A 27,122-nucleotide genomic window follows, 5' to 3' on the forward strand; every position below is an offset into this window, starting at 1 on the left:
ACACGCAGCTATGTGTATTTATCATATCATACAATCTGGATGTCACTGGGATAGCCACACAACCAATATCCTGGGGGTAAAGCTGCTTCCAAAGAGCAACACAGACACATCTACTGATTTTTGGTGCATTTTGACCAGGTCATAAGGAACAAAACCAAATTTCTTGGACTCTGGCAATAGGAAAAGAACAGGATGGGAAATTAATAGGCAATTTACTACAAAACTAATTATAGCTGATCACTTCATTGTGTTCATGAAGGGTTTGAGGAGAGAAATTTGCCGTTCCTGCCAAGTTTGAGAGCCTTTCATCTTCCATGGATAGGTAAAAATTTGAATGTGCGAAAAGAAAGGATGAAGTGAATAGAATTTCTAAAGGGCATTACTGTTTTATAACCATGAGTCAGTTTTTCATCTAGGACATAAGAATTGATGTCAAGTGGCAAGTAATGAAATATTTCTTAAGCTGTTGGCTGGATCCTCCACCACTAATTGATGCAGCCCCAGAGATTTTTCAATAAAACTATGGGAACTTGGGAAAGCTCATTCTGAAATGGAAAGCTATATTCTATTGCTCCTCACTGTGATTAGGATACATACTGTAACAATGAGGATTGTGTATCCTTAACAAATATATGTAAATACAAACAGGACATCCACAACACAGAGCTTGTGAGTACTTCAGAGAAGTTGCAGCCTTTTAATTCAAAACTGATAGTTAAAGTTCCTATCTTTATGCTACTGTGATGTCATCTGTCTGAATAAATCTGGAGTTGCATCTCATTTAATAAGATTATATGGTCAAACAGAGTGGAAGCAATCTGTTTGAACATTTCTTGGCTGAACGGTTTCAAAAGCATCTTTTGACACTAATTTGTTGAATGGATGATTGTGAGCAACATAAAAACAAATTAAAAGTTTTAAGTGCTTGGGCTAGATCCTCAGCTAGTAGAAAGCAAAGGTGGCCCATTAAACTCAGCATGGCTTTGCTCATTTGTATCTACTGAAGGTCTGGCTCTTTATGCTTAATGTGACTACACACATGCTTGGGCACTGAGTTATACTCAGCAAACAATTTATTCTAGTACTGAGCATCCTTCAGCCCCACACTGCCAACAGGAGTGGGAGCATTTGTCAGCTCCAGAAGCTGCAGAATTAGTTCCTGTGTTCTTGCAACTAAAATAGTTGGGGAAACCACTGGAGGCCCTGTTCTGCTAGACATGGGAATTCGATGGCCGTGAATGTATATGGCTTTCACATACATAAATTGTGCGGTATATTTTACATCAACAGATAAGTATCTCACGTTCATCCACACTCAGTACACAGTGAAAACTCACCAATCTTTAAAATTAAGCCCTGCCACTGTCAAGCCAAACGCTTACAGATGCTCTCTTCAGAGCTCGGTCCAGTGCTTCTTCCAATTCACCATGAACCCTTCAGGCTTTCAACTTTCTGCCACATGCTATTCTCCATCCTTTTCACTAAATGCCTGTTGTGTCCACCTGATCTGCACAAACTGCTGTTTTGCTCTTTCCCATCTGCTCCTGCACTATTTCGCTGTCCTGGGCAGCTGATATAAATGTGCAGGTTATTAACATTTTTGCTCAGTTCCCTTTCCTGTGCACTAAGGGCACATAGTGAATAGGAACCAGCAACAATGCTAACACCTGAAACCATATATAAGCATCTGGACTAAATAATGGAAGAGTATTTAGACAGAAATGGGAAAAGAAAGACCGAATAACTGAGTCTGCCAGCTCTAACTTGCCCCCTGATTTTAGTGTAAAAAAAGAGCAATATAAAGAGATGGCATTCAAATCCTGTGCTTGTTTACCACATGCTGCGTTTTATTGAGTTCGTATTTTTGTTTATTTGGGTTGGGTTTTGTTTTTAAAGCTAGCAACACAAAAATCTGGCACCTCACACCATGTTCTGTTTTCTATTACACGAGCATAATGCAGATGGAAACTGCAGTGGGTCGCAGGCATGACCCACTGAGAGCAAAATTTCAACTTAATTAGCTGAAACTGAATTTAGGAAAATACTCTTGCAGCTTCTAATCAACTACCAGGATGAGGTTCTTTGGGTTAAAGGATCATTTTTTAGTCAAAAGGGTAATATTTGAACACCAGCTAGGCATCCCAGCAACAAAAGGGATGTGCAGCCATTTCCATTTAAATTCAGAAGGAAATCAGTCATCATACATCACAGTGGAAGATAGCTGCCAGCTGCAGTCAGGGAAGCATCTCCCCTCCGTACCACAGCAATTAAAAGATCATGTAATTACTGTTGATCTAGCGCCCACAGAAGTCAAAGGAAAGCCATTCAATGACTGTAATGGGCTCTGGAGCAGCTTCAGAATTTCTCCAGCATATGTAGTCCTGACACTTCGGAAACCAAAAGTGTCCCAGTTTAACTACACTCATCCACAGCTAAGAAAGGAAGAAAGCATTTTGACATCTTTCTTTCGTCTAATATAAACACAGTCCAGCACAACTGACCAACTGTCTATTAAAGACTATTTGTTGAAGAAAATAAGCATGGTGAGTTAGTATTTACCCCCAGACCATCTGACAACAATCAAGGCTTTGTTTCCTTTGAAAGAAACATGTCTGCTTTCAATCTAAAGGACTCAAACCTTTTGTGCACAAAACAGAAAAATTCTGAAAAGTGTAAGCCAGGATTGCCCCTCCTTTCACCAAAAGCTCTTTTTTAATTATCCTGGTTCATCCATGAGTGATGATAGAAGCAGGCACAGAGCAAGTTTACTGCAGCTCTCACCTTTGTGGTGGTTTCTATTAGATATTTTTAAGTTTCAAATTTTTTCAGCTTTTCACCAGAAAGCCAAATCTTCCACCAAGGGAAGGGAACAAACATAACCCCTCACCCTCAAACATTTTCCGATCATCTAATTTCCTCAGGTAAAAACCACTAATCACAAAAATTACCATTTTAGGAAAAAAGGCCTGAGTCTTTAAAATCAGATCATACCATATCACAAAATTTATAATAAATCCTCTCGTGTGTATAACAAACATTTCAACCCTCCTGTTATTTTTTTTTTTTTCCTAGCACTGAGTGGTATCTGCTCTGCACACATTTTAATACTGAAGAGGTTTCTGAAGGAGGCTTTTATTGAATTATTTTATAGGCACTATTGAGGACTAACTCCAGAGAGGAAGGCACTTAATCATTGCTGAAAATCCCCAGGTAGCTCCACAAATCCACAAGCTTTTGTGACCAAGATATATTTACCATGTTTGTTAGCATTTTCTTGACTTTTAAGGAGTCTGCAGTTCTTCAGACATATGTGTTGATTCACAGATTGCACTGCTGGGCATAAGCCCAATTTATCTGTAGATCTTAATTCCCCAAGTACCATACCCTTCACTTCATCCATGGATCTAAGAAGACTTCTGACAGAAGTTCATTATATTGAATCCATTTCTGCAAAAAGGTATGGTTTCACCCCTGCAAATGGAAGTCAAGCCTTACCCATCCTGTGAAGGCAATGAGAAATCAGTCTAGCTCAGCTTGGAAACTTGGTGTCTGGAGGCACTGATCTCAAAATCCAGTTATTGCTCTGAAGTAACATTTTCCAAGCACCCACATGATCTAAAAAGTCAGTCCTGTTTTCAAAAATTGCTATATTTAAGTTCTTATAAGTATTGCTTACTTTCACTGAGCAGTAAACTATGGAGACCCAAATCATATCTGAAATGGGACTAGAGGTACTTCCACAAAACTTTATTCATTAAGTCCATTTTTGCAAGACTGGACTGAGTCTCCACATCTATAATGAACTGCACTGTGAACTCTATAGCTAGAGCATGACTGAAACGTCTCCACATCCAGGATGGAAGATGCAAATCTGCATCTCGAAGCAACCTTGAAGCATCCAAGAGCCCTCCTCAGTCTAAGATCAAGCAAAGTCCAATAAAACTGGATTTCTTCATGAAGAGGCAGAAGTTTGACCAAACACACACATATGTTGGAAACCTGAGCTAAATAAATTTCACCTTTAGCAGCAGCCATATATTTAATTTATTCAAATCTCTGCTGCCTCAGCCTCACAGCAAAAAAACAACCAACCTCAAAAAAACCCAAAAGGAGATTATTTGCCCAGATGGAGAGTTACCCTTGGACCTGACCTTTTTCATTTATGCAGTAAACCAGTGGTAGTTACAACCTCATCCCAATATACAGGATGCCTGAAGCAATTAAAGCTGCTGGAACAAAACAGGGGAATGCATTAATGTGTTGAACAGGAGAGTGCCACCCGCTTCACATTCTACTGAGACAGATGAGGCAAGCAACTGCCTGATCCAGAAAACATCTGCTAAACAAAATCAAAATTAATGATAACCAGAATGAGCTCTTTGATGGTCGATTCTCACCCAGCTGCCGGGAACTATCAAAGAGCCACTCACAGCAGCAGCCAATTAGTTACTAACGCAAAAAGAGTTTACAGGAGCAGGATCTGAGCTCAGGGCACCAGCAGTTAATGCTGCTGCACCTTTGGGTGGATTTGCAGTGTGCTGATGCATGGCAAACTTGTCTGGACCTTTTTCTGCCCAAAATGCTCCAAGGTCAGACTTTAGATCCTCTGCCAGCACCCAACAAACCTTGACTTGCATCCACAATACCATCACGCAGTTCTGTGCTGAAAGAACAACTTTTCATTGAAAAAAAAAAAATAATCTACAATTTGTGACACTAAGAACTGTCAGGCGAGTGTTAGGCAGCAGTCTCTTTGAAATCCCGCAGCAGTACACCTTTCAAGTGTGTAAACTCATGTTTGTTTTAAAAAGTTACTGCAAGAATACTCAACACCAACACACACATTGAAAGAAAACTGTATTTTTTTCCTACCTTTTCTTCTTGTAACTTCAAACCTTCTGGAGTCCTATAAGGAAAAAGAGAATTTTTTTGTGGCTTTTTTTTTTTAATACAAGAATTGTTCAAAGGCAGCATGAACAGAAACCCCTAAAAAACATTAGTCATTATCCCAGAGAAGCATCTACAATGCTCTACACAGTAACTGAGGAGTAATTATAAACATATATTTCAGTTTGTCCACAGATATTTAATGGATCAACGTACTACCTAAAATGATCCATCATTCTGCGGTAAGTTACATGGTAGAGCACAATATCTTTCTTCAAAATTGATGGGTTTTCTCCTCTACTGATGTTAAAAGAGAACAGCCAGAAGGGCTATTATTACTATACCAAGGATTTAGGGTTGAGGAGGGAAGAGCCATTACAGATATTTTTAGCAGAGACTTGTTCAAATACCTGAATCATTTCAAGGCAACTGGACTACCCATGCTCAGAGCTGAGGGTTCATTTCAATCTTTGCACACCTACATCATTTGCCCTATTTCTTGCAAAGCATCACTACTACCTCTAAGAAACTTGATTTAAAAAGACATTACATAAAGTCTCAAAGGGTATTGCATTTCCAGACAACACTACTTATACTAATGGTGAGACTCCAGAGGAATAAATATTTAATTCCAAACAGTAACACTATTTATGGGTTAATTACAAATACTTATAATTCCCATCATTTGAGTTACTTCTTGCAACCAGTATTAAAAATAGTAGAATCACAGAGGACTCTAAAAGACCATCTTGCCTGGAGTCATGTTGACCTGGACAGTTCCTACTGATGGATGATGCAGGATTAACCCCACGAAGTGCAAATTTAAACCTGTAAGACCCCAAGGTGCCATTAGGCCCCAGCACCATCTCTGCCATGGTACCCCCCACAGCACAGACACAGGGAAGAGGAGCAAGCTCTCCAGACCCCTGCAAGAAGTTCATAATGCATGTTTTTATTCTTGTGGATGTGCCTTGTTTAACCTCATTTCTTAGTGCTCACCGTTCTCAGATGTTTATCAGAGAATGAAATAACGAAAAGGTTTGTTTCTCTCCTCCTTTTGATAGGAAAATAACACATGGCCTCCCCCAGACATCTGAGCCTTCCGGCCCACCTGATGCTTATTATAGTTTTATTTGTACTTCTTCACTTTTTTTAAAAATAAAGTACCTCCCTGCAGATCACATTTAGACAAAGGGAAGTACAGTGCCACACATCTAATGAAATATATCCATGGTCCCCTTCTGCGGTACGGAGCGCTCTGCCACAGGGTAATTGAAAATACAGAAAGCTGCCACTGGAGTCCACAATAAAAAATACAGAGCTTTTCAAAGTGAAAGAAGATAGAAATAAACACAAGAAAAAAAAAATCAGCTTCTGGAAGTGCCAACAGTACCTGCTCCGCTAACTCCTGAAGGCCTTACCTCCCTCACCTGAGCACCTCAGAGGGCCCCAGGTAATTCAGAATGAGGTGTTTTATTCAAGCGTTGTAGCTATTTGTCTACTGCCTACAAAAATTATCCTTTCTGTCTCCTGTCCCTCTCCCAGGACCCCCACCACGAAGAGGCATTCCTCCAGCCCAGGGGACCAAACCACATCACATTGCCCGGCCCAGCTCCGCTCCAACGTGGTGACAGTTTATACTTTTCCATTGTCACCAACTGTGTCAGCAACAGCTGCTGCTTCTCCTTCCTCCAAGCAACAGGAAAGCTGTCTCTCAAAAAAAAAAAAGCTTTCACCAAAACCAAGAAGGATCAGAGCAGCACAAATGGTCTCTGTGGCACCCTCTAAGTCAACTGAGGGTGATAAACAAAAAAAAGGGTATTTGCTTATAAAAATACTAAGTCATTATTCCCTGTAGGATACTACCTCAGTGATCTTGAGAAATATGTAAAATGGCTTTCAGGATTAGTACAGACTTCAAAGCATTTATCCTCTTTAGGCAGCAAAGCTCTGAGCTGTGCAGACAGTTATACTCCAGGGACCTCTCAGAGCTTTTCAAAATATTAGTTTGAGAGGTGGGGCACAGGATAAAAATTCAGATACAGCCTGCTATCATTAAGCCCGTGTACATGTAATATATGCAAAAGGGAAGAGTACTTTTAAAGTTCCCCTGGAGCCCCTCACTTTAACAAGCTGTTTGAATTCTCTGCAGTTCAAAAGCTTAGAAACACTAAAACTAATTACAACTATTACATTGATCAAAAGAAAAAAGACAATCATAGCCTGTAAAAAATTCAAGTGTCAGCTCGCTTGTATTAAATACCCTTTTGGTATTTCCATGAAAAGAACTGCATAGACATCGTGAAAAACAAAGAATGGTCTTCAAAGTTTCCCTTCTTTTACTCTGTACCCCTTATAATTATAAGCTCTAATGAATATAAACTACCCCTAAAAACAGATGCAGGATTCAGAGGAAAACCTTGTTAGAAATGCAATGGGAGAACGTGAGGTCAGGCTGCAAGTCATCACTTCTCATTACCTGGGGGAGTATCAGCACTTGGTATGTCCCCTTCCGTGGAGAAAACACCAATGGCATTGAGAACGCTCAACATTCCAGCAGAGTACACTGAAAAATGGGAAATGGGAAAAATACCTGGCAACCATGGCAGGGCTTAAAGAGCAGCCACAAAAAGGCATCAGCTCCAGGTAGAGACACACCCATGGTTTCTATCCCTCTAGTAAAGTGAAACTACGGCAAGGACTCATTTTCTTAGTTTGCCTCAGACAAATCATTTCTCTCTTCTGTAGCACAGAAAAAAAAGAAACAATGCTAATTTTTCTCCTTGAGGGCATGTTGAACATAAGACCTTTCTATTAGTGATCTAATATACGACTAAGAGACATTACCAACAAGTCCAGCCACAGGCACAGCACCGTGCCGCACGCTATGACTTGGGCAATCTCTTCACAAGAGGGAGTAGTCACCATTTCTCTGAAGACACTGCTCTTAAGTAAAAAAAAAAAAAAAAAAAATCACAGAGATTTTAATAGTGTTACTAGTAGAGAACCAAACTATTTTGATAAAAATGACACTAAAGTTCTCAGATGCATTGCCTAAGGAATACTCTTCTGCAGAAGCCATAAAGCAGATGGTTATAAATGAGACTTATTTCATGGGCACCATTTAATGACTGCGAATTCCTTTAACTAAAAATCTAATTTTATCAGAGCATAAATCACATGCTTTGAAGGGAAAAATTTGTTTCAGATTTCTCATTCCTTCTATAAAGCTTCTTCATGAATCCCATTTTAAATAGCATTTCATTAATGCAACACAACAGTTTTATTTGTCAAGGCTCGCTTTTAGCACTTATTTTCCTGCTTTGTAATGGTAGTTAATTGAATGCAGAATAAAAGGTCCTTCTGTTCTGTATCTGAAGTCCCCAATTATTGTTATGCAGAAATCAGTGTAGTATGTTTGCTCCAGTATTGCTTTTCACCAGACACGTAGCTGCTGAAAAACTGCATCTCCAAAAGACCAACCAACCCAGGGTCAGTGCACGAGAGCAGATGTAGTGTCATCAAGTACAATTACTAATCCTACCTGGATTAGGAGGGACAAAAATGAAAATAAAAATCAGAAATACAGTTCACTACCTGCTGTCACACAGCTTCACTCCCCTGTATCTGCCATGTGCTGCACATCAAACACCTGCGTGAACCTGATGCAATTGAACAACTGTTTTGCACAAAGCCCTTTTCTGCTCTTACAAAAAGGGAACGCCAGTCTTTCAGAAGACAGCACCGAGATGTCCTGCCAAGACATAATAGCCAGTTTGTGTTATAGGCTCCTGATTAATGCTGAATCATGGGCCCACGGATGAGCAGAGCATTTCTGGAACGAAGAATCTGATTTCATTCAGAGCAAACATGGGGTGGGAGGAGGGAATTTCATTGTACAGAGTTAAAATACAACTACCCAGAGGGAATACACAATATAGTACAGTGCTTCGTAGCCAGCGTGCTGCAAACGGATTTACCGATGGTCATTAGTGATGGATCAAGCACCAACACCACTTCCAAGTTGTTTGGTATCACTGTAAATAAAACCTTTAAACACCTCCACATAAAAATATTTCTACATTTGTCCTATATACCCACAAAGAACATACTGTGCACTATACAAGGCAACGCTCTTCCTGTAAACCCCTGTTGCAGAGAGAGCAGGGTACCTGAGCGCCTGCTCTTCTGCTGCTAAAGCACGAGGCCCCTCATCTCCCAGCTCTGCGGGAAAAGGGGGCATCACACAGCACCCTCCTAGCTCAGGCTCCGATTTCCAGCAAAACATTTCACAGTCAAAGGTTTTCTTTCTCAAAGGTTGTATTTTACTTCTGTCTCCATTGAACTCATGGGATTTTTGCACGCTTGAATAATGGAAGATTTGGCCTCAGCTCTCCTGTGGTTGAGCAAACTCAAGTTTGCTGGACAGCCCCATTTGTGTCTTGGTACACAGCCTTTGGGGTGCTGCCTTCGAACGTCTTCAACAAGCCCAGGAAATGTAGAACCACCACTACACTAAGAATACCAATTTGTTTTTCCTTTTTAGAGCTGCATTCAAGTAAACAGGGGGACAAGGAAGGACCATGTGCATGTTCCTCTTCGCTTTATAACTACAGGCAAGACCGACACACTGAAGGGCTAATTTCCGATTAGAAAATAGTGATCTATGAAGCCCAAGAATTACTGTACCAAACTGTGAGGGCTGTTTGTCATGTAGAAACCTAATTCCCCACACTTCAAGGGCAATCCCTATTAATAACATCCACATATTCTCTCCAGCCAAGGAACAAGCAGGCAGAGCAGAAGTCATGTGGATGCTTAACTACACGAAATTGTTACTGCAGCATGAGCAAGGGAAGGTCATTCAGAAACAAAGCTCATCCAGGGCTGCCCGCAGGAAGCACAGTACGAAGCAGAGCTTCCCCAAAGCTTTAAAACATCCGTGGGTCTGGGGACAAGATGTGGACACACAAACAAACTGCTCTTGACGTTGTCCCCAACTCTAGAAAAATGACCTGGTCCAGCCTTCAGGCAGGTAATATTAACCACCGACAGCAGGTTAAGAAAAGTGTCATTAGGTATCTAAAATTTATAACTGCTTGGTGCAGGTATAAAGTCACATCACTAGAAGCTGCTATGCACGATTAAAAGCAATCTATTAACCTGGATCCTACAACAGTGGACTAGACATTAAGGTGTACATATAGTACACACCCTTAGCAGTCTTAAATAAAAATATGCCAACCCACTCCTAAAATAGCCTATGGTTTGGCAACAATCACAGCCACACGTGCTTTGTCATACACGTGGCTCCCCAGTTCAGGGCTGGACGTACTTGTGCCACACGCTCCTGGGCACAGGGCACAGGCACATCCCACAGCCCGTGGGGCTGCGGACGGAGCACGGGCAGGGCTCCCTGCACTAAAACACTGCTCTGAAATGCATGTCTAGCACGGTTACAAATTACAATAGCTACACAGTACTTTACACCTGGTTTGTAAGCAATATGCAATGCACACAGACAATCTACCAACTGGGAGGGGAAAAAAAAAAAGCCTGTTTCCTGATTTCTGCAACAGTTGTTGTTCTTTTTGTCCCTGCACATCCACATGCGGTCACATGCAATTTCCTGCATTCTAATTTGAAAAGTGAGCGCACTTTGCAAGGTTAGTAATTAAACAGTCACAATTAGGCTTGAAATGAGGAAAGACAAGTTCCTGCCTGCTATTTCTTTTTCGTTTTCCTCTGACTAAAAGCAGAGGATGAGTGCTTATAATCCAGACATGCACAGAGGTACATCACAAGCTGGAATCACCCAGCAATAGCTCAATGTAGAATTTTAAGGGGCAAATCTTTGCAGTACAGTGTCTCTGTAGTTCTCTTTCCTTCCCAACCTCCTCTATTTGCAAACCAGTATTTAGAGATGGGTATAAGGCTGTATATTTGCCATCCTCTTTCTGTTAGCAGCCTCTGATCCCACAAGCGTGATGCTTAACCTGTACCACCAAGCCTGGTACCAAACAGGTACCGAGGGCCCTCAAATACAGCAATTCATAGGATAACCTTGCAGTGTTTTCAGCATCCTGCCCTTTAATACTGATGCAGATTTAACCATAAGAAGTCCCTTTTTTATGACCATAAGCAAAGGTCTTTGCCAAAAAACACCTTAATGCAGCAGATGGAAGAACAGGGAACACTTCCCATCCACAAGTTGTCTGTATTGCTGGACTGTAGCAACCCTCCTACCAGATACTTTGTGGAAGAGACTGCAGTGCTTGTGCAAGAGGATAAATCAAATTCAACACATGCAGCTGGGCTCACGCTGGGTCTATCACTAAATCAGATGTTACCTCTGCACACACCAAGTCTCCAGGGACCTGCTCTCAGGATCAGCCAAACTGCTGTACAATTTCTAAATATGCAGCCCTGACTCATTTAGCAAATTAATAAAGAAGAGGCTGTTCCTATTAATAGATTATCATCCCAGCTGTTTTTTTTCTTTCCCTTCAGAGCATGCTCTTTCTTATCTCAAGTGAGGGGTCAAGAAAATTACACTGACATCCACTACAGGGCTAGGTGAGGCACTCTGCATACAGATTGTAGCATTTGCAGTGGTTATGACTAATACACAGCTTAGTTTGACAACCAGGATTTTCTGTTTACAACCATGAACACAGAGTATTTTCAGAAAAGATGCTAATGAGGCAGAGAACATCCACTTTATTTTTTTTGAGCAGGCACGAGAAAAAAAATAAATCATGCACTACTGTTTAGAGAAAGCTTGCTATCAGTACAGACGTTGGCAATTTAGATTTGTCCTGTCTGGTATAAACATTGAGAGAAGCTCTGATGTCTCACATCACACAGTATCATCTGCTCACCCATACGGTAGCTAATTGAGATAATTGCTGCATCTCTGATTTTACTCGCTACTATTTCTGGACTTCAGATGAGAAACCCAGGTATAGCTCCATAAATTTCCACACTGTCATAGGGAAGCTCATGGGATGCCTGTTTTAGAAACCCCAAATTTGCAGACCTAATCTAAAAACCTTCCTAATCTAAAAAAACCTGAGAATTCCCCTTCTTGATGTTAGAAAGTACTTTAAGTAGAATTGTTTTCCTTTAAAAACTACTGCTACAGCTTTTTTTTTTTAATAGATAATATGCTACGTTTGGAAAAAAATTAGTCAATATTTAGTCATTTAAGGGTAAGTAGCTTCTGAACAGAATATCAGAAGGTGTAACTACCACATCATAGCCAAGTTAAAATTGCCTTACATTTCTTTTTTATTTGCAAGATGTTTTACTCTGGCCTTATTCTCTGCTTCAGGAATATACCAGCATTTCCCCACCCAGGTATGAGTTTTCACAGTTGCTCACCTGTGACATGAGAAAAACTTACTGAAATTTGATTCCTGCGGTCAGTTTGTGCCCAGAGCTGGGCACCCCAAGCCCACAGTCCCTCTGCTCCCTTGGGGACAGCATCCAAGCACTAGCTACCTCCAGCAGCACCAAAATTCAAGGTCATTAGTATCCAAGGCACCCCTGAAACTGCAGGGGGGGCACCCCAGCAGCAGCTGGGGGTCCCGGTTGCTGTTGGCTGGAAGGTGAGAGCCCCTGGCCAGCTGGGCAGTGCAGGACCACCAAAAGGTATCACACACTGCATCTTACCAGGAGTTTAAAAAAAATAAAGGAAGCAGGATTTTGGTTCTCTGAAGAACTGCATACAAGAGGGTTTCATCTTTAAATTGTGCTATGGGTGCATCCTGACAATCCCTGACACTCACTGTTGAACAATAACCATCTAGGTAAACAAAAATTCTTCAGATATTATGCTGCTATTCAAGTATACAGTTCCCACCTTGTTTCAAATAACCCAACATTCAAATTTTCTAGTACTTCAAGCATAATAGCATCCCGTAAGACATAGCATTTATTAAACCCTTTGGGTACTGTCCCCTTAGAAATACCACTTATTAAACCCTAGGTACACAGGAGGGGGTGGGTGGGGTTTGGGGATGCAGAGGAAGGACACCAACATGTATATCCAAATACTATGAAAATATTCCACAGCACCTTGAACTGCAGATAACCAGCACTCACAGCAAAAGCTTCTCATCTTCACAGGGATAATATTCTAGTTAAGATTTAAAATGGTCTACAAACAGCAGTTACAGCTTGTTAGAGATACCACATAAATGCAGGTAACAAGGAATGAATTATCAGTATATAGCAAAGTGATACAAAAATAAATTTAAGTCTTGTCTCCCTTTACTTTCATTAATGTTTAAAACAGGAGCAGGCTGTAGCCAGTATAGATTTTAATTCAAATCTGATTCTTCCTTTCCTTTCCCCAAACTGACTTACAAGCAGGAAGAGTACACACATGGCAGAGAATACATTACTAATAATAATTCTTAAAATAAATACCAGGATATTAGATCTTCAACTGCATATAAAATTGATACACTGTGCCTGTCTTCTTCCAAGCTCATGCTCTGAAATTACGCCTCTATTTGAATTATAAGCAAAAGCTTTTATCAAAAGCCTTTGCAATTTTGTACCTTGCTTCCCAAAGCACTCCTTTCATAGTCTGTCAGATTAGGAAATATGACTTTGCTGGGGGAAGGAGCACAAAATCATCCCCATGACTCCCCTGCTGCTTGGAATAACCAACTGTGGTCTTTAGCTGCAGCAGTAAGTGAAACAACATTTAAGAATCTGAAGATAATTAGGAATTTTAGCAATATTTGATACACCTGGACAAGCGCAGTTGAAGCTGTGAGTGGACTCCAGAGGGATGCTTCATCCTGTGCAAGATGGCACTGAAGGGCTGCTATGACCCAGTTGTTTGCAGTCGTGGTGAAGTTTAAGGTGACATTTATTACTTGGAGATTTTAAGCAGCTCAGGTGTCATACAAATAATAACTAATGAAGAAGCCAAATGATGGATATCCTATGCAGCCAATACCTTCCAAATGCCAATAAAGAAGCTGTGGTACCTTAAACAAATGAGCATGTTTGCTACATTCATTAGCATTAAAATAAGTGTTGGTATCTACACATGATAGTTTGAGGTTGGTGATATAATTCAAGGCATAAGTCAGATAAGGCAACAAACATAACGCGTAAAAATTATCAAGGAACTGAAATAACATTGGCACAAGCTGATCTAGTTTACCCTTGCACCGTGCTGTCACAGTCCAAATTAGATGTACCGCTGCACACCAGCAGTGTCTTGCTCCTCGCAGGGAACAGCCAGTTAAGGTGCATCAGGGAGGTATGAACATCATGCAGCACAGAAAAGGGAAAAGCAAATGCGCTTGGATCTGCAAGAGCCACGGGTACTCGTGTGAGCACTCTGAGCATCGCTCGTTAGCTCTGTGCTGGAGGAGCCTCCCCGGGGACGCAGCTCTCCTCCCCGCAGGAGTGTGGGGTGCTGTGCATATTTCCCTGGTGTCTCACGAGACTTCTTAAATAGGAAGATGGGGGCAAAAAAACAGAGCGTGGCATGAAAGCCAAATGAAAGCAAGTATTTCTACAAAACCACAGAGCAGTTCTGGTTCTGTAGCCCAGAGAAGATCACAGGACGCCTGCCAGTCTGTACTGTAAGCACTCAGGAGCTATCAGTGACATCCAACTATTTCCTTTAACTATTCAGCACAAAACAACTATACATGTACCTCAACACAGGATTACTCTCCACTTTCACACTATCCAGCTAGGACAACATTGCTCAGGCTACCTGCCAGCAGTGCCCCGGAAAACATAATACAGAATTTAATTTGAGATGTAGCACTGTGCCAGCTTGTGTTTGAGGAGCTCCCTGCAGCAAACTGGAGACCCACTCCTGGAAGAACTGCTGAAGACCTGCAGCACTGCTCCACTGCACCGCGGGTTGAGAAAAGATGAGAAACTTGCCCCGAAAACCATGGCAAAAGCAGCTTGGCTTTGGCACATACAGAAAAGCAGCCTCTCACACAGAAGGCAGGGAACAGGAGAAGGAAAACTAGCTGTCCAATTCCAATATTTAGTAAGATGCTTTTGTAAAATACCCCAGTAGGTTGAAAATCAGCCTGAGCTACTAGTGTGGGTGACCTTGTAGGAACTGAGTGGAATAGTACCGCTGGCTTCCCATCAGAACCTCCGGGCCAAGTTCTCCCTCTAATCTGAACTCCAGAGTTATTTCATATCCAGGTTGTTTATGTCTCTTTTCTGCTCTGCTCATACTGGAAACTCCCTTCACAGCTGCTGGCAACGACTCAGAGCGCTACATTTTTGAGAATTCCTTTCAAGAAACGAGAGGTGACCCCAGATCACACAACCTGGTGCTTCATGAGCAACTCAAAGCCCTTCTAAACCAGCACAGAGCTGCCCATGAAGCGTGGTCATCTCTAAACCATCCAATTTTAGCATGGAATCAGCCTTGCTGAAGGCAGAGGCAAAACCTGCCCAAAAATATCACCCCAGAGTGGTGAGCTCTATATATTTAAGTATTTTGGCATATATTCCACTCAGTAGAATTTAGTCCCATGATGGTTCAACCCTGGGAAGCTGCACCTCCACAGAAGGCCAGTGCAGCACCCAGAAGTTTCAAGAGCTTTCCAGCACCCTCTGGAACCAGCCTGTGAAAAGTTCCACAACGTAAAAGTGACAGCATTATTCTCCAAAATCAATACAGACCAAGCAAATTGCAGCTTTTCAGTTAAATACTAACATTGTCCTTTTTTCATTAGGTTTTCTATTTTAGTTCATTCTACACCCATGGAATTTCAGACTGCATGGATGTGCTTATTAACTAATCAGGACTAAGAATATTTCAGAAAACGATCTCCTTCTCAGGAACACCCCATAAATTTGCAAGGTGGAAGGCTGAGCATCAGGAAAACATACACCACTGCTGTGGTAAGAGTTAATTTCTCATGCAGAAGGGCTCTATATTGCAGTCTATGGCCTCAAGACTTATTTTTCCTTTATAAATGCAAAGCACAACTGCAATAATTCTACCACAGACCATGAAGAAATCGATTTAGCAATCTGAACATAAATTAAGCAATGTTTTTAATTCAGTAAACTTGTTCCTATGTAGATCAGAACAAGTATTAGTGAAGGTCAGTGACCCATTCCCAAGTATTTGCTTTGATGAAATTCATAGGAATTTTATATCAGAGCACACTTGAAATTATTTGACCTGTAAATTAACCCTTTACATATTTTTTTTAAGCACTTCTGGTGAATTGCTAGGAGCTTTTCTAATTGTGACACAATGTTTTAAGCACATGTTAATGGAATTACATATTAATCAAATCACGAACTTGATAACAAACATTTCTCATGAATAAGGAGCTCCAAACTGAACAGAGCCCTATATGACTAGAAGGGCATTTCACATGATTTTTATTATTCAAAAGGTATTATGGTTAAACTATTTTCTGAAAGATAAAATAAACACCTTTTGAGACAAAACAGCAGTTACGTCCGTTTCACTGACCTACCTGGAAGCTATGTTTGGGGCTTCCAGATTCATCTTGTTTGGTGCCACACTGCATAAACCCTCTCTTGAGGAACAAGTTTTCTGTACAGTCACTTTTTTAAAAAGTCTGCATTATAACTTAAACCCCTTGAAGCTATTTTAACTTCATTCTTCATACATTAAAAGTTTTAATATTCAGACCTGTTCAATTCTGTGCAAATCTGAACAAATACGTTTCTAGTTTAGATCCTTCCACCTCAAGCAAGATCAAGTAATTGGTACAATAACTTCATGGTTTTTAGAGGAAGAGCAAATGAATTAAAGACTTTCAAGTAGTATAATAGTTCTACAATTTATGTTAAAGTAAATAATTTGAGTAATGAATTTAATTCCTCAGAGTAACTTTTTCAAAAAATCAAAACTAATATTCATTAGTGAAGAATGAGAACTTTAAATACAAAAGCATGCAAAATATTTAATTATTTTTAATAAAAAAGCAAAAGTTATCTGAGACAATACAGGAGCATGTTTCACAGAATGTCAGTGTACTACCTGAGTCTACACAGCGACAAAATAACAGCAGAGGTGTGGAGGAGAACTGCTTTTCTTCACTTTTACAGAACAGAGGATGGATACCTCAAGGAAAGAGAGAACTCTGAACTGCAGAATCTCAAGTTCCACTGAAATGATTTTTGAGTCCTGCTAAGCAGCAAAAAGCATCTTTTTAATTTGCTTAAACTGCTTTATTGAAATAACGCCCACAACTGTGGGTATTTGTAAATGGGATGTGACTGGAGAAATGGGATTCTCCAACTAGAACAAAATCCTGAAGCTTAAATAGATCCAACTGCAGCATGAATCCATCAAAGGCTCCTCACTACCCTGGTGCTGACTAACGTCTCTGCCAGTATGTAAGTGTTCTAGGCAGTGGCATTTTAAAAAATATCAAAGTCTCCTTTCCCTTGCCTCCCCCACCATCTCCCACTTTCAGGCATTTGAGCAATCATTTAGCAAACCTATGATAATCAGGAACTAATTAAATAACTAAAATTGTTTCAGCATTCATCATTTTCTCTTCATGGAAGTCACACTTCTAGATTTTTATGGCCTTATTTGCATGCCTTAGACTCAGACGTGAAAATCTGAGCCTACCCACACCCGTGCAGCAAACCACACTGTGAGCTGCAGTTCGGAAAGCCGCCATCCCTGCTGGGACAGCCCGCACGGGGCACCGACCGCCACCGGGACCTGCTTAGTCCCATCAGCGCAAGGAAAGCCAACGCTGTCACCTTCAGCACTGAAAACAGGCTCAGTCACTCCTCCACTCACCCAAGTCCCACCTCCCCATCACGTCAGGCACAGAGGGTCCCCTCCAGCTGGATGGAGGCCATCCCTCACTACAGCCACCCTGCTCCCTCGGTCCCTTTTCGATCACTCTGCGCTTTGCAGGGGTTTGACATCAGAAAGTCAGGAGGGAAACGTTCTGAGCTGGAGCTCTGCTGGTTCTTTCAGAACCACCTAGAGCGTTTTCCTTTTTTTAAGAAGCAAAAGGACTTTTTTCAGGTTTCACCTGAACGTCCAGTGACCCAAATGAAGAGCCAGGACAAAAATTTGCTTATTAAATTTAGTCTCATTGGTCCCAGCAGCCCCAGGACAGAGCATACTGTAAAGTCTTTGGGGCAAAGACAGTATCTTCACCATGGACAGATGCACAACTGCACTCCCAGAACGATGTCAGTACACTCAAAAAGGGGAAGAGCTTCTGCTTCACTGTTTCTTCATTAACCTCCTCAGCCGATGTTTAATACAAATATACAGGGATAAGCCCTCACTTGCTTTCCGTTTTCACAACGTGGAGAGACTGAACACAGCACAAAAATAGAAACACAAGAGTTGTAGCTGCAGCAGCAGCTGGGGTACAGTACCTCTTGATGCAACCTCCCCGCATCCGAATACAGCCTTCTGCTTCTGTCCGTGTCCATCCATCCCCTCGTGACCAACGGGAAAACCCCAAGCAATACAAGAGATAACCAAAAGCTTCTTGATTTCATCATTTCACGTCTGTTGAAAACAAGAGAACGGTCATAAAACAATCATCCCAACAAAGCCCAGCTCAGATTCAGTAACACGGCGGAAGCTTCAGCTGATGGTGCCCATCCACTCTCAGTCAGCACACGCAGCAAAACACCGATTTCCCTGTTTTGCACCCATCAGTGTGTTGGCAATGAACTCCCATACGGTAGCAGCTTTGTGAAATATTTACCCCAAAACTATCCTCCACAGGACATGCTGCTCCCACGCAGCACCTGCAGAACTGGAGCCCTGGCATTTCTAAATCTTAACTACTGCAGCCAAAAGCAAATCACATCAAAACACAGTATTATGGTACTGCGGAAGCCAAAGGGTGACTTTATCCCACCTCCAGAAGCCCCAGCAGCACAGGGTCCCTCATAGTCACAGACTCACACTTGTACCCTCAGCAAATCTTCAGGAAAGCCTCAGACACCCTCACTTACTTCTTTGATCACTGGCAGCTTCCAGCAATGTGACAGAAAACATCATTATTTCCCTTGTATTCAGAGGATGATGCTGCATTGAGCAGATAGAGCCACCACCACCCCCTCAGGTGACAATGAGGTTTGCAGGGCCAGCCCCCTGATACCCAAACCACAGAGCAGTCGTTCTTCCCCATGATGAGGGCTCCTACCCTGATGGCCACCAAACCCACTAAAACTTGCAAGACCTGAAGCAAATTCTGTGCTGAAGAGGGCTGATGCCTTTCTCCCGCCACCACACAGGTGAGCCCTGCCTAGGGCTGTGGTTTCTCCACTCATTTCCCTCTGTCCCAGAGACTTTTTCAGTCCCTCCCAGGCTCATCCTACTCAACAGCAGCACCACCACTTCCCTGGCAGTGTCCCACCACCCCACCAGCTGCAGGGGACCAGGAAGATGCAAGCAAGGATGTCCACCACAACTGCATCCACTTTGAGCAGTGGTTCTTGTCTTGTACAGGGCTTTTTTTTTTTTTTTTTTCAAGCAATGCAGTCACTCTAAGCATTGTCAGGTGGAACTACCAGGTATTTCATACATGTACAGCCCCATGCTGGTGCCCTGGAAGCTCAGCCAGGAGAGCTCTGTGCTTCATCTGAACTTTTTTTGGGAATAGGACACCAGATTGTGTCATTAGTTTTCCCAATAAAAGTACCAAAGGAGGCTTCAGGCCTGGCACCATTCCCATGGGAGCACGGGAAGTTTTGACCTTTCACAGCAGCTGCAGAAGATGCTAACACGGACCCGTAACGAAGCATGACGACCACTTAATGAAGCATTGGCATTTCTATAGCATGCAAGTGACAGGCTGCTGCTTGGCTGGAGCAATATACATTAATGAGGCGAGTTACCTGCTAATGGCAAAATTAAGCCTAGCTGAATTAAGTCACCATGACATACCTTGTCTTGACAGGCCTCATTTTACAGTGTTTTCATGCCGTGTGTTTGCTGCGGGGTATACCCAAGCCTTGGTGCATCGCTATTACTTTTGAAGCTGCGACCATTTACACCAGCAGTGAGTTGGTCTCAGCTATTTCGTCTGCCCAAAGACACACCATCAGCAGAGCGAGCGCAGCCGACAGCCGCCACACACCACGCACCCGTGGAGTTCAGGCATTGCTTTTTCTCGGCGCTAATGTAAACACCCTGAATTGAGAGCACTCAGGATGAAATCAAAATTTATTAGGCTTTCTAAATTCCAATTAGAAACCTCAGATGTAATGTTACTGGGGCTACAAATAAATGTTTAATAAACCAAAGTCACTATATCAATAAGCGACAAGTACATTGTTACATTATGAATTGCTCTTGCACGGCAATACCGTTTCTCCGTTTTTAATAGAGGTATTTTGTATGCTCAGTTGATACCATCACAGCAAATACAACTATTTCACTTTGCAGTTCTAGAGACCTCTGACTCATATGCTGCTTGAAATTACAATCCTAGAGCAAAACAGGGGACTAGCTAGTTTAATGTGTATTTAGTAAATAACTAACTGCTAGAAAACATGATGGTGTTTGAATTAGGATGCCTGTAACACTGATGAAACTGAAAAGGACAGCCTCTACCTGCTAGAAACTCCAGTTGTTTTATAAATGGAATTCATAGAACATCTTTCTCCAGTCAGTTTAGAAATTACTTATCTTTATTGCATACTGACTGACAGTACACTAATTGCTCTCACTCATAGTAAGAGGAAGACACACTAATATACATTATATATCTGAAGAGCCTAAAACAAGCAGCAAACATGCACCATAAATATCAAGTGAGGGTTAACTCTGAAATCATACAGCATTTTCTTGTCACTTGGCATCCTAAACCATAGCTCAGCATCGCCTTACCCTGAGCTAAGGGGAAGGCTCCTTGCAGAATGTGGTCTGCAGCCACATCATGCAACACAGCTACTGGATTGTGGTCTAAAGTTCCCTGAAGTCAAGAGAAAAATTCAAATTGATCGAATAGATCCAGACCACCACTGTAAACTCAGACAAGTTTTACTACCAGTTGCTTCTCCTCACTTGAACGAGGAATAGATTGGCAGGATGCGAGCCTGTATGGACATCGCTGCCCAGATAAATCAAAGCCTGCGTATGGAAAAGGTCTGCAGAAAACAAGCAGGTGTACTCAAAAGAAAAAGTGAACAACATTTGTGTCTAAACACTAGAAGCCTCTCAAGAGCCGGGGGTGAAGGGGGAGTCTGTCTCGCACCTGCTCTTAGAAATGCGCGTGAGCAGAGACAGATTTTAACCTACTACGTAATGCAGAAATTAGCAATTGTAATGCAGATGCTAGAGTTAAACCAGACCATTTCAAAGCAAACCAAGTTGAGCATCACATCCGTTTGTGACACATTTCCTTTGGTTTCAGGGCAACGCCTTCCAAAGCAATTTTGACTCTTGTTAAAGAAGAGACTATGCCAAGCCTAGAAGTTTACCTAAAGGTTGTGGTTTCTTCCCGAGCCAGAGCAGCATTACAGCCTTCCCTGCTCTACCAAGAGACACCAGCACAAGCCCAGCAGTCCCACGCTACGCAGCATTATCCGAAGAAGCTCAAACACCACAGCCTGGCAGGACAAGCACCAAGGCAGAAAACCCATCCCCAGCTCGGGGCGGGGGGGGAGGTCTGTGCCAACACCAACACCCAGAGAGAGCCTCAACTCGGAAGAAAATTGGGGCAACACCTCTGAACGAAGAGGTGTAACAGCAAAGCAGATGCAAGCCAGAGATACAGGCACTGGCTTTAAGGTACAGGTGTTAGAGCTGCTCGAGTAAAAAAGGTCACCTTGAAAAAGGAATGGGACTAATCACATTGGCCATTTCAGTGGAGAACACCACAAATTGGTTAAAACACTTCTGTGACACGCAATATGAGCTGTCAAACAGCTAGATTGCTGCAGAGATCCCACAACTTTTTCCTCCACAGCACAGAAGCTTCAAGAATTCAATTACAGTGACTGTAATAAGATTAAGAATTTGCCAAAAGCAGTTATCGGTTTTGTTTTCAGGGCTACTTAAATTGCAGCTTTTTTTTACTATTGAGAAATTAATAGTTCACAATAACTTTTAATAATTTCCAACAAGCTTCACATTAGAAAGAAGGAGGTTGAAAACTTAATTACCTGAAGTTATGACTGTTGCTATAGCAAAAGGAAAGCATCCGGACCAAACCCTTACCTCTATATAAATTGGCTCTATTAACACCAGATAAGAATCTGGTCCTCAGTTCCTCTGCCATCAACGGTCCCAATTGCTTCAGCCTTATCTAAACAGCAATTTCTATGGCCTGCAAAATAATTCTGACGTGCATAATTTCTTGTTGGGTGCCACAAGTGCTACAAAAATTAACCTACAAAATTAAGGAGAAAATCCGTTCTAAGATAACCCTTCATTACTGAAGCCAAAGAACAATTTCAGCCAGTTATCTGCAGTATCTCCGATAAATACTTAAAGTTTTGATGCATTGAGAACTCATTGGAATCAGCCCTGATGTTTAAGTACAAACCAGACATTTCATTTGAGCAGAAGCGTACTTAAGAATATTTCATCTGATCTTTAAATTCTCCAGGAACGCTCGCAGAGGAAATCTGGGGAACATCAATCCAGCAGGGATGAAGGACTCCTAAACCTCCCAGGTTTCTAACCTCTGTTTTCAAGGCTGCCTCCGTGACATTTCAAGCACAGCTTTGCTCCGAGGTTACGCTCAGACACATCCCGTACCCTCCCTTCTGCGACCCCCCCAGCTCAGCACCGCCAGGGAGCCGTTTATTTCCACCACGCAGAAGCATTTTTATACAAGTTGGGAAGGGAGCGCAGTATCTCTTATTGATAAATAAATAAAAAATAATTTTTAAAAAATCATCACTCTCTGCTGCCGGCTGCAAACTCAAAGTCGCTACCCGCGGGCGGGGGCACCGGAGGCTGAAGGTCGCCCGGGGTGTGGGGGGGGTGTGGGGGGTCCGCCGCAGGCAGCGGGCAGGCAGCGGGCAGGCAGCGGGCAGGCAGCGGGCAGGCAGCGGGCAGGCAGCGGGCCCCGACGGGGCGCTCCGCGGGGACGGCCGCCGGCGCCACCCAGGGGCCGCGGAGGGAAGCGCCAGCCCCACTCGCGACCGCGGCGGGACGCACCGCCCGGCCCCGCGCCCCACCGACGGCGGCAGCTCCGCACCCTCAGCACCGGGTGTGGGGGGGGACACACCGCGGCCCTCCGCGCTGCTTTCCGCGCCCGAGGGGAGGGAGCCGCGTCCCCCCCACGGGCGCAATTCCCACCTCTCGCTCCCCACGCTGCGGGGCGCGGAGGGCGCGACACCCCACAGCCCGCCTCCCCCCCCTCACCCCGCAGGCTCCCACCTGTTACCGCGCCCAGCCCGCGGGCGCGGAGCTCCGCGGTAGCTGCCCAGCCCCGAGCGCGCACCCCGCCGCCCCACACACACACACTCTCCCCGTTAGCGCGGAAGCGGCGCGGCTCCCGCGGGCGCTCTCCCCCTCAGCCCGGGCGGGGACGGCAGCGCTCCGCCGTGCGCGCAGAGACGCGGGGCAGCGCGGAACCCCGCGGGGGCGGCCGCTGCGGGGCGCTCCCCCGCCGCACTCACCTGCGGGGCGGAGGGAACCGGGAGGGGGGGGGGGGGGTAAGGCGATAACTGAGGGGCGGGGGTGTCCGGGACGGGCACGGTGAAGGCGGCGGCAGAGTACGCGGCGCGTGCCGGGCCGGCCCTATTTCTGCTCTCTGGGCCGGAGCCGCCGTGACGTCACCGCCGCATTTGCATATTCCACCCAATCGCCGGCACCTGCGAGGGGACGGCGGGAACGCCCCCGCGGGGCACGCGGCGGGAAGGGCGGGCGGGGCGGGGGTGAGGGGACACGGGGACCCCTGGAGCGTCCCCCCGGGGGGGGTGGGCGAGGCGAGAAACACGTCGGGAGGGGGGATCCCCGTGGGGGTGGGCAGCGCCTCGGGGTGCTGCTGCTGATCCCCCCCCCTACACCTGCTTCAGGGCAGCCGCCGTGCCCGGGAGAGCCGCTGAGGGGAAATAGGGGTCCGGGGCGGGGGGGCTGGGCCAGGAGGCCGCAAACCTCCGTGACACGGGGGTGTCCCCACGGGGCACCGGGTTTTCCCCCGTGGGACCCCCCCGCGAGCCTGCACCGCACAACAGAGCAGCACGCTGCTTCTAGTTCCCCATATCCGTGGTTATAGAGAAAGGCAAACATTGGAAATTCATTCCTTCTCTTCACCATCCCATCTGCTTTCCAAAAAAAAAAAAAATCAATATAATCATTTCTCATTTATTTTTTAAAAACGGTTGGATGTTTACAGGAGAAGGCGGCACGGCGGGACTGCAGAAGCAAAGAGGATTTGGGGTGTTTGGTTTTAAAGGCTGCGAGGAGGATTAGGAGCGAACTGGACGCGTGGCAAAGGCGATGGAACGCCCACAATTAGCAATGAGTGCTCTAAAAGACCTGATGGAACGTGCCAATTTTTGTGTTTCTTCCTATAAAGAACGTTACAGCTGGATCGTGCTGAATTAAATTGGATTTGTCATTGGCTTTGGCGTGAAAAGGACAGGACCCTCTAGTTCAGATGGTTGAAAAGACACAGGCTACTCTTGGAAATTGGGTCTGGCCCAGAGAAAATCTTATTAAAAAATCGTTGCACAAAATTAGGGACAAGGTTGCAGAAGAGGCTCTTTATAAGAATAAGCTTTTTTAAAAAAATTTGTTATCTTTTCATTTTCTTTGCATGAAATACCAAGTGATCAGAGAGGCTGGTTTTCTGGAATTTTTCACACCTTTAGTTGTGGCCTTTTAAATGCAGCACCTCTGAAATATTTTCAGTGTTTACAAAAAAATGGAGCTTATTCTGTCCAAACCGCGCACAAAGGCTTGTAGGGACTCTTGGGTATTTTTGCTTTCCTTCTTTAGGAAGCAAATGATCTGAGATGGCTGATTTAAGGTTTGGATTAAAAGAGAAATCACAAATGTGATAAAATGGGGAGAATTCACTGTGAATTCTGCATGGGCGATATAAAGGAGGTCTTGGTAGAGTGCCCTAAAAGGAGAATTAAGTGCATATTTCAGTTGGCCTATGGGTTTAAGAGGTCTGAGGTTTTTAAAAAATAAAGCCGAAATCTAATCAGAGACAAATATGTTATCTTCAGTGAGATATTTTTCTCTTTCCCGAGGGAAAAAAATCGGAAATAGTATCAGTGGAGACAACTCTTCCCCATTTCCTGAAGGGAAGGAAGAAAAGTCTTGCCACTTACCAACATCATTTATTCTACAAAAATATGTCTGTGCTGACAATTTGAAGTATTTAGTAATCTCTCTGTATCTCTTAAAGACGGACATAAACACGAGATGCATTAGGCATCTGAAGTATCCGCACAGCCCCTATTTATTTATATCCACACACGCTGGAGGATACAGGCAACCGCGTCTCTTCCCCACCAACAGCTTGCCTGGGTGACTCTTGCCACCCCCCATTTGTGGCAGTAGGCGCATTTTGCTCATTTTACATCATCCGATGCGGTTTTAAATGCACAAGCTGGAGCTGCTGCGTTCCCGCGTGACCCGGGGGAGCACGGCGTGGCAGTGCCGTAAGCCTGCTGCCACCCCCACCCCGGCGAGGGGCTGCCCCGCTCCCCGCGTCGTGCCCCCGGGGCTCCCCCGCCTCCTGCCACCGCCAACGCCAGTCCCTGCTGTTTTCACGCCTGTGCCTGAACCCGAGCATCTCGCTCTTGACATAAATCAGGCGCGTGTTTGCCCTGCGCAGTGGGTGTGTTGGGCAGTTCGGCTCACGTAAAGTCCTCCGACAATTATCGGGTGCCGCGGGTGACCGTGTTCCTAACCCAGGTATCTCAGGATGTCCCATTTCTCTTTCCCACTGGTGGCACATTTAGGCACCAACAGTCATTTTTAGTGCCTTCTCCTGCACACTTGGGCCCTATGCAATTCTCTGATATTTTGGTTCAAAATCTTTAGATGTTTTCCAACCTTTTGAAAACACTATTCATAAAAAGCGACTGGCAGGCACCCCTCCTCGCACCCTCGACCTCCAGCCAGCTCCATCCCCCTTCTTTTCAAACACTTTCAATCTCTTCTGAGACCTTTTAAAAACCCTGTGGAAGCCTGGCTGCATCCCAAGGGGCGTTTTTGAAATGCTGTTGTGGGAGCTTTGCTGGGGGGTGTCTGCTGTCCCCCCGAGCTGGTTCACCCGCCCGCGAAGGCTGGGCAAAGCAAACAGCTAACTTACGGAACCGGAGAAATAAACTGCTGCTTGCTCCAGAGCAGGCTGGCAATGAAAAACTGATAAATTCCTCATCTTCAGGGGTGGATGAGTTTGAAGCAAAAGAATTGTTGCTTTCCTTTCAACTCGGAATTGGAGAAGCCCAGAAAACTGTGATTGGAGTTAGAAGGAAAAGAAAAATGGATGATTTTAAAGACAGACTCGAGGAGGGGAAGATTCTTACACAGAGAAAGGGGAAAAACAAGTTTGCAATTATTTTTTTTTCTCGTGAAAACACAGGATAACCCATCCAGTGAAATGAGAATTAAGCATTGTCCCCTTCCCTCAGTTAAAAAATAAACGTTAAGACCAGAAAATGACGGAAGTTTAGAGGAGTTGAAGCTGCAAGTGACAATGTGTTTAATATGACGTGGGTAAATAGGAGGACTGTGAAGAAGGAGAGACCTGGGCCAGTCCCGGTCTTGCATACTTCAGTGAGAGGAGCTGGAGATGTGCAACCTGTTGTCAGCTTTGACTGATGCGACTTCAGGAATTTGATGAGAAATTTTAAACAACAGATTGGCAAGGCAGAGCTCCGTGTCACTGAAGATATGATAGCATTCAAGGGTGACCACGGCAGTTAGTTTAAGGGAAAGAGTTTTGAAGAACAGATGGTCTTCTCTTATTGGGCTTTTTTTTTTTTTAATTAAAAAAAAAAAAAAATCACAACAGAGCAATGCACATAGCCAAGACTCCCTGATTTCTACCAGCAAAGGAATTAACTGGTAACCATCTGAGCCATCTGAAGTACTTCCAAAATCTAGTAAGTGATGTTCAGAAGAGAAAGATAAGGTTTCCTCCTTGAAAATTCAAACTTTGGATGACAGCAAATCACCCACCTTCCCCCTTTGTCCAGCCTTGCTAGCTAAATGCAGTAATTAAACATGAGTTTTTAAAAGAACATTGTATTCACTGGAAACAAGAAGCTGAGGA

General features: G+C 43.8%; 1 protein-coding gene across 2 annotated transcripts in view; it reads right to left on the reverse strand.

Annotated features, from left to right (window-relative positions):
- FSTL4 (follistatin like 4) overlaps positions 1–23,561 on the reverse strand; it is a 238,856-nt gene extending 215,295 nt beyond the window's left edge. Inside the window, exons 1-3 of one of the 2 annotated variants that reach the window (XM_074839056.1) lie at positions 23,503–23,561; positions 18,289–18,424; positions 4,873–4,906 (exon numbers count right to left, since the gene is read on the reverse strand). In XM_074839056.1, the coding sequence (XP_074695157.1) occupies positions 4,873–4,906; positions 18,289–18,417 (163 nt within the window). In that variant the 5' untranslated portion in view covers positions 18,418–18,424; positions 23,503–23,561. The remainder of the gene's footprint in view (positions 1–4,872; positions 4,907–18,288; positions 18,425–23,502) is intronic. The other variant, XM_074839055.1, reaches the window with a different exon arrangement.
- Between the last annotated feature and the right edge of the window lie 3,561 nt (positions 23,562–27,122).

The sequence above is a fragment of the Strix aluco genome, chromosome 13, assembly GCF_031877795.1.
Source record: "Strix aluco isolate bStrAlu1 chromosome 13, bStrAlu1.hap1, whole genome shotgun sequence".
Lineage (NCBI taxonomy): Eukaryota > Metazoa > Chordata > Aves > Strigiformes > Strigidae > Strix > Strix aluco.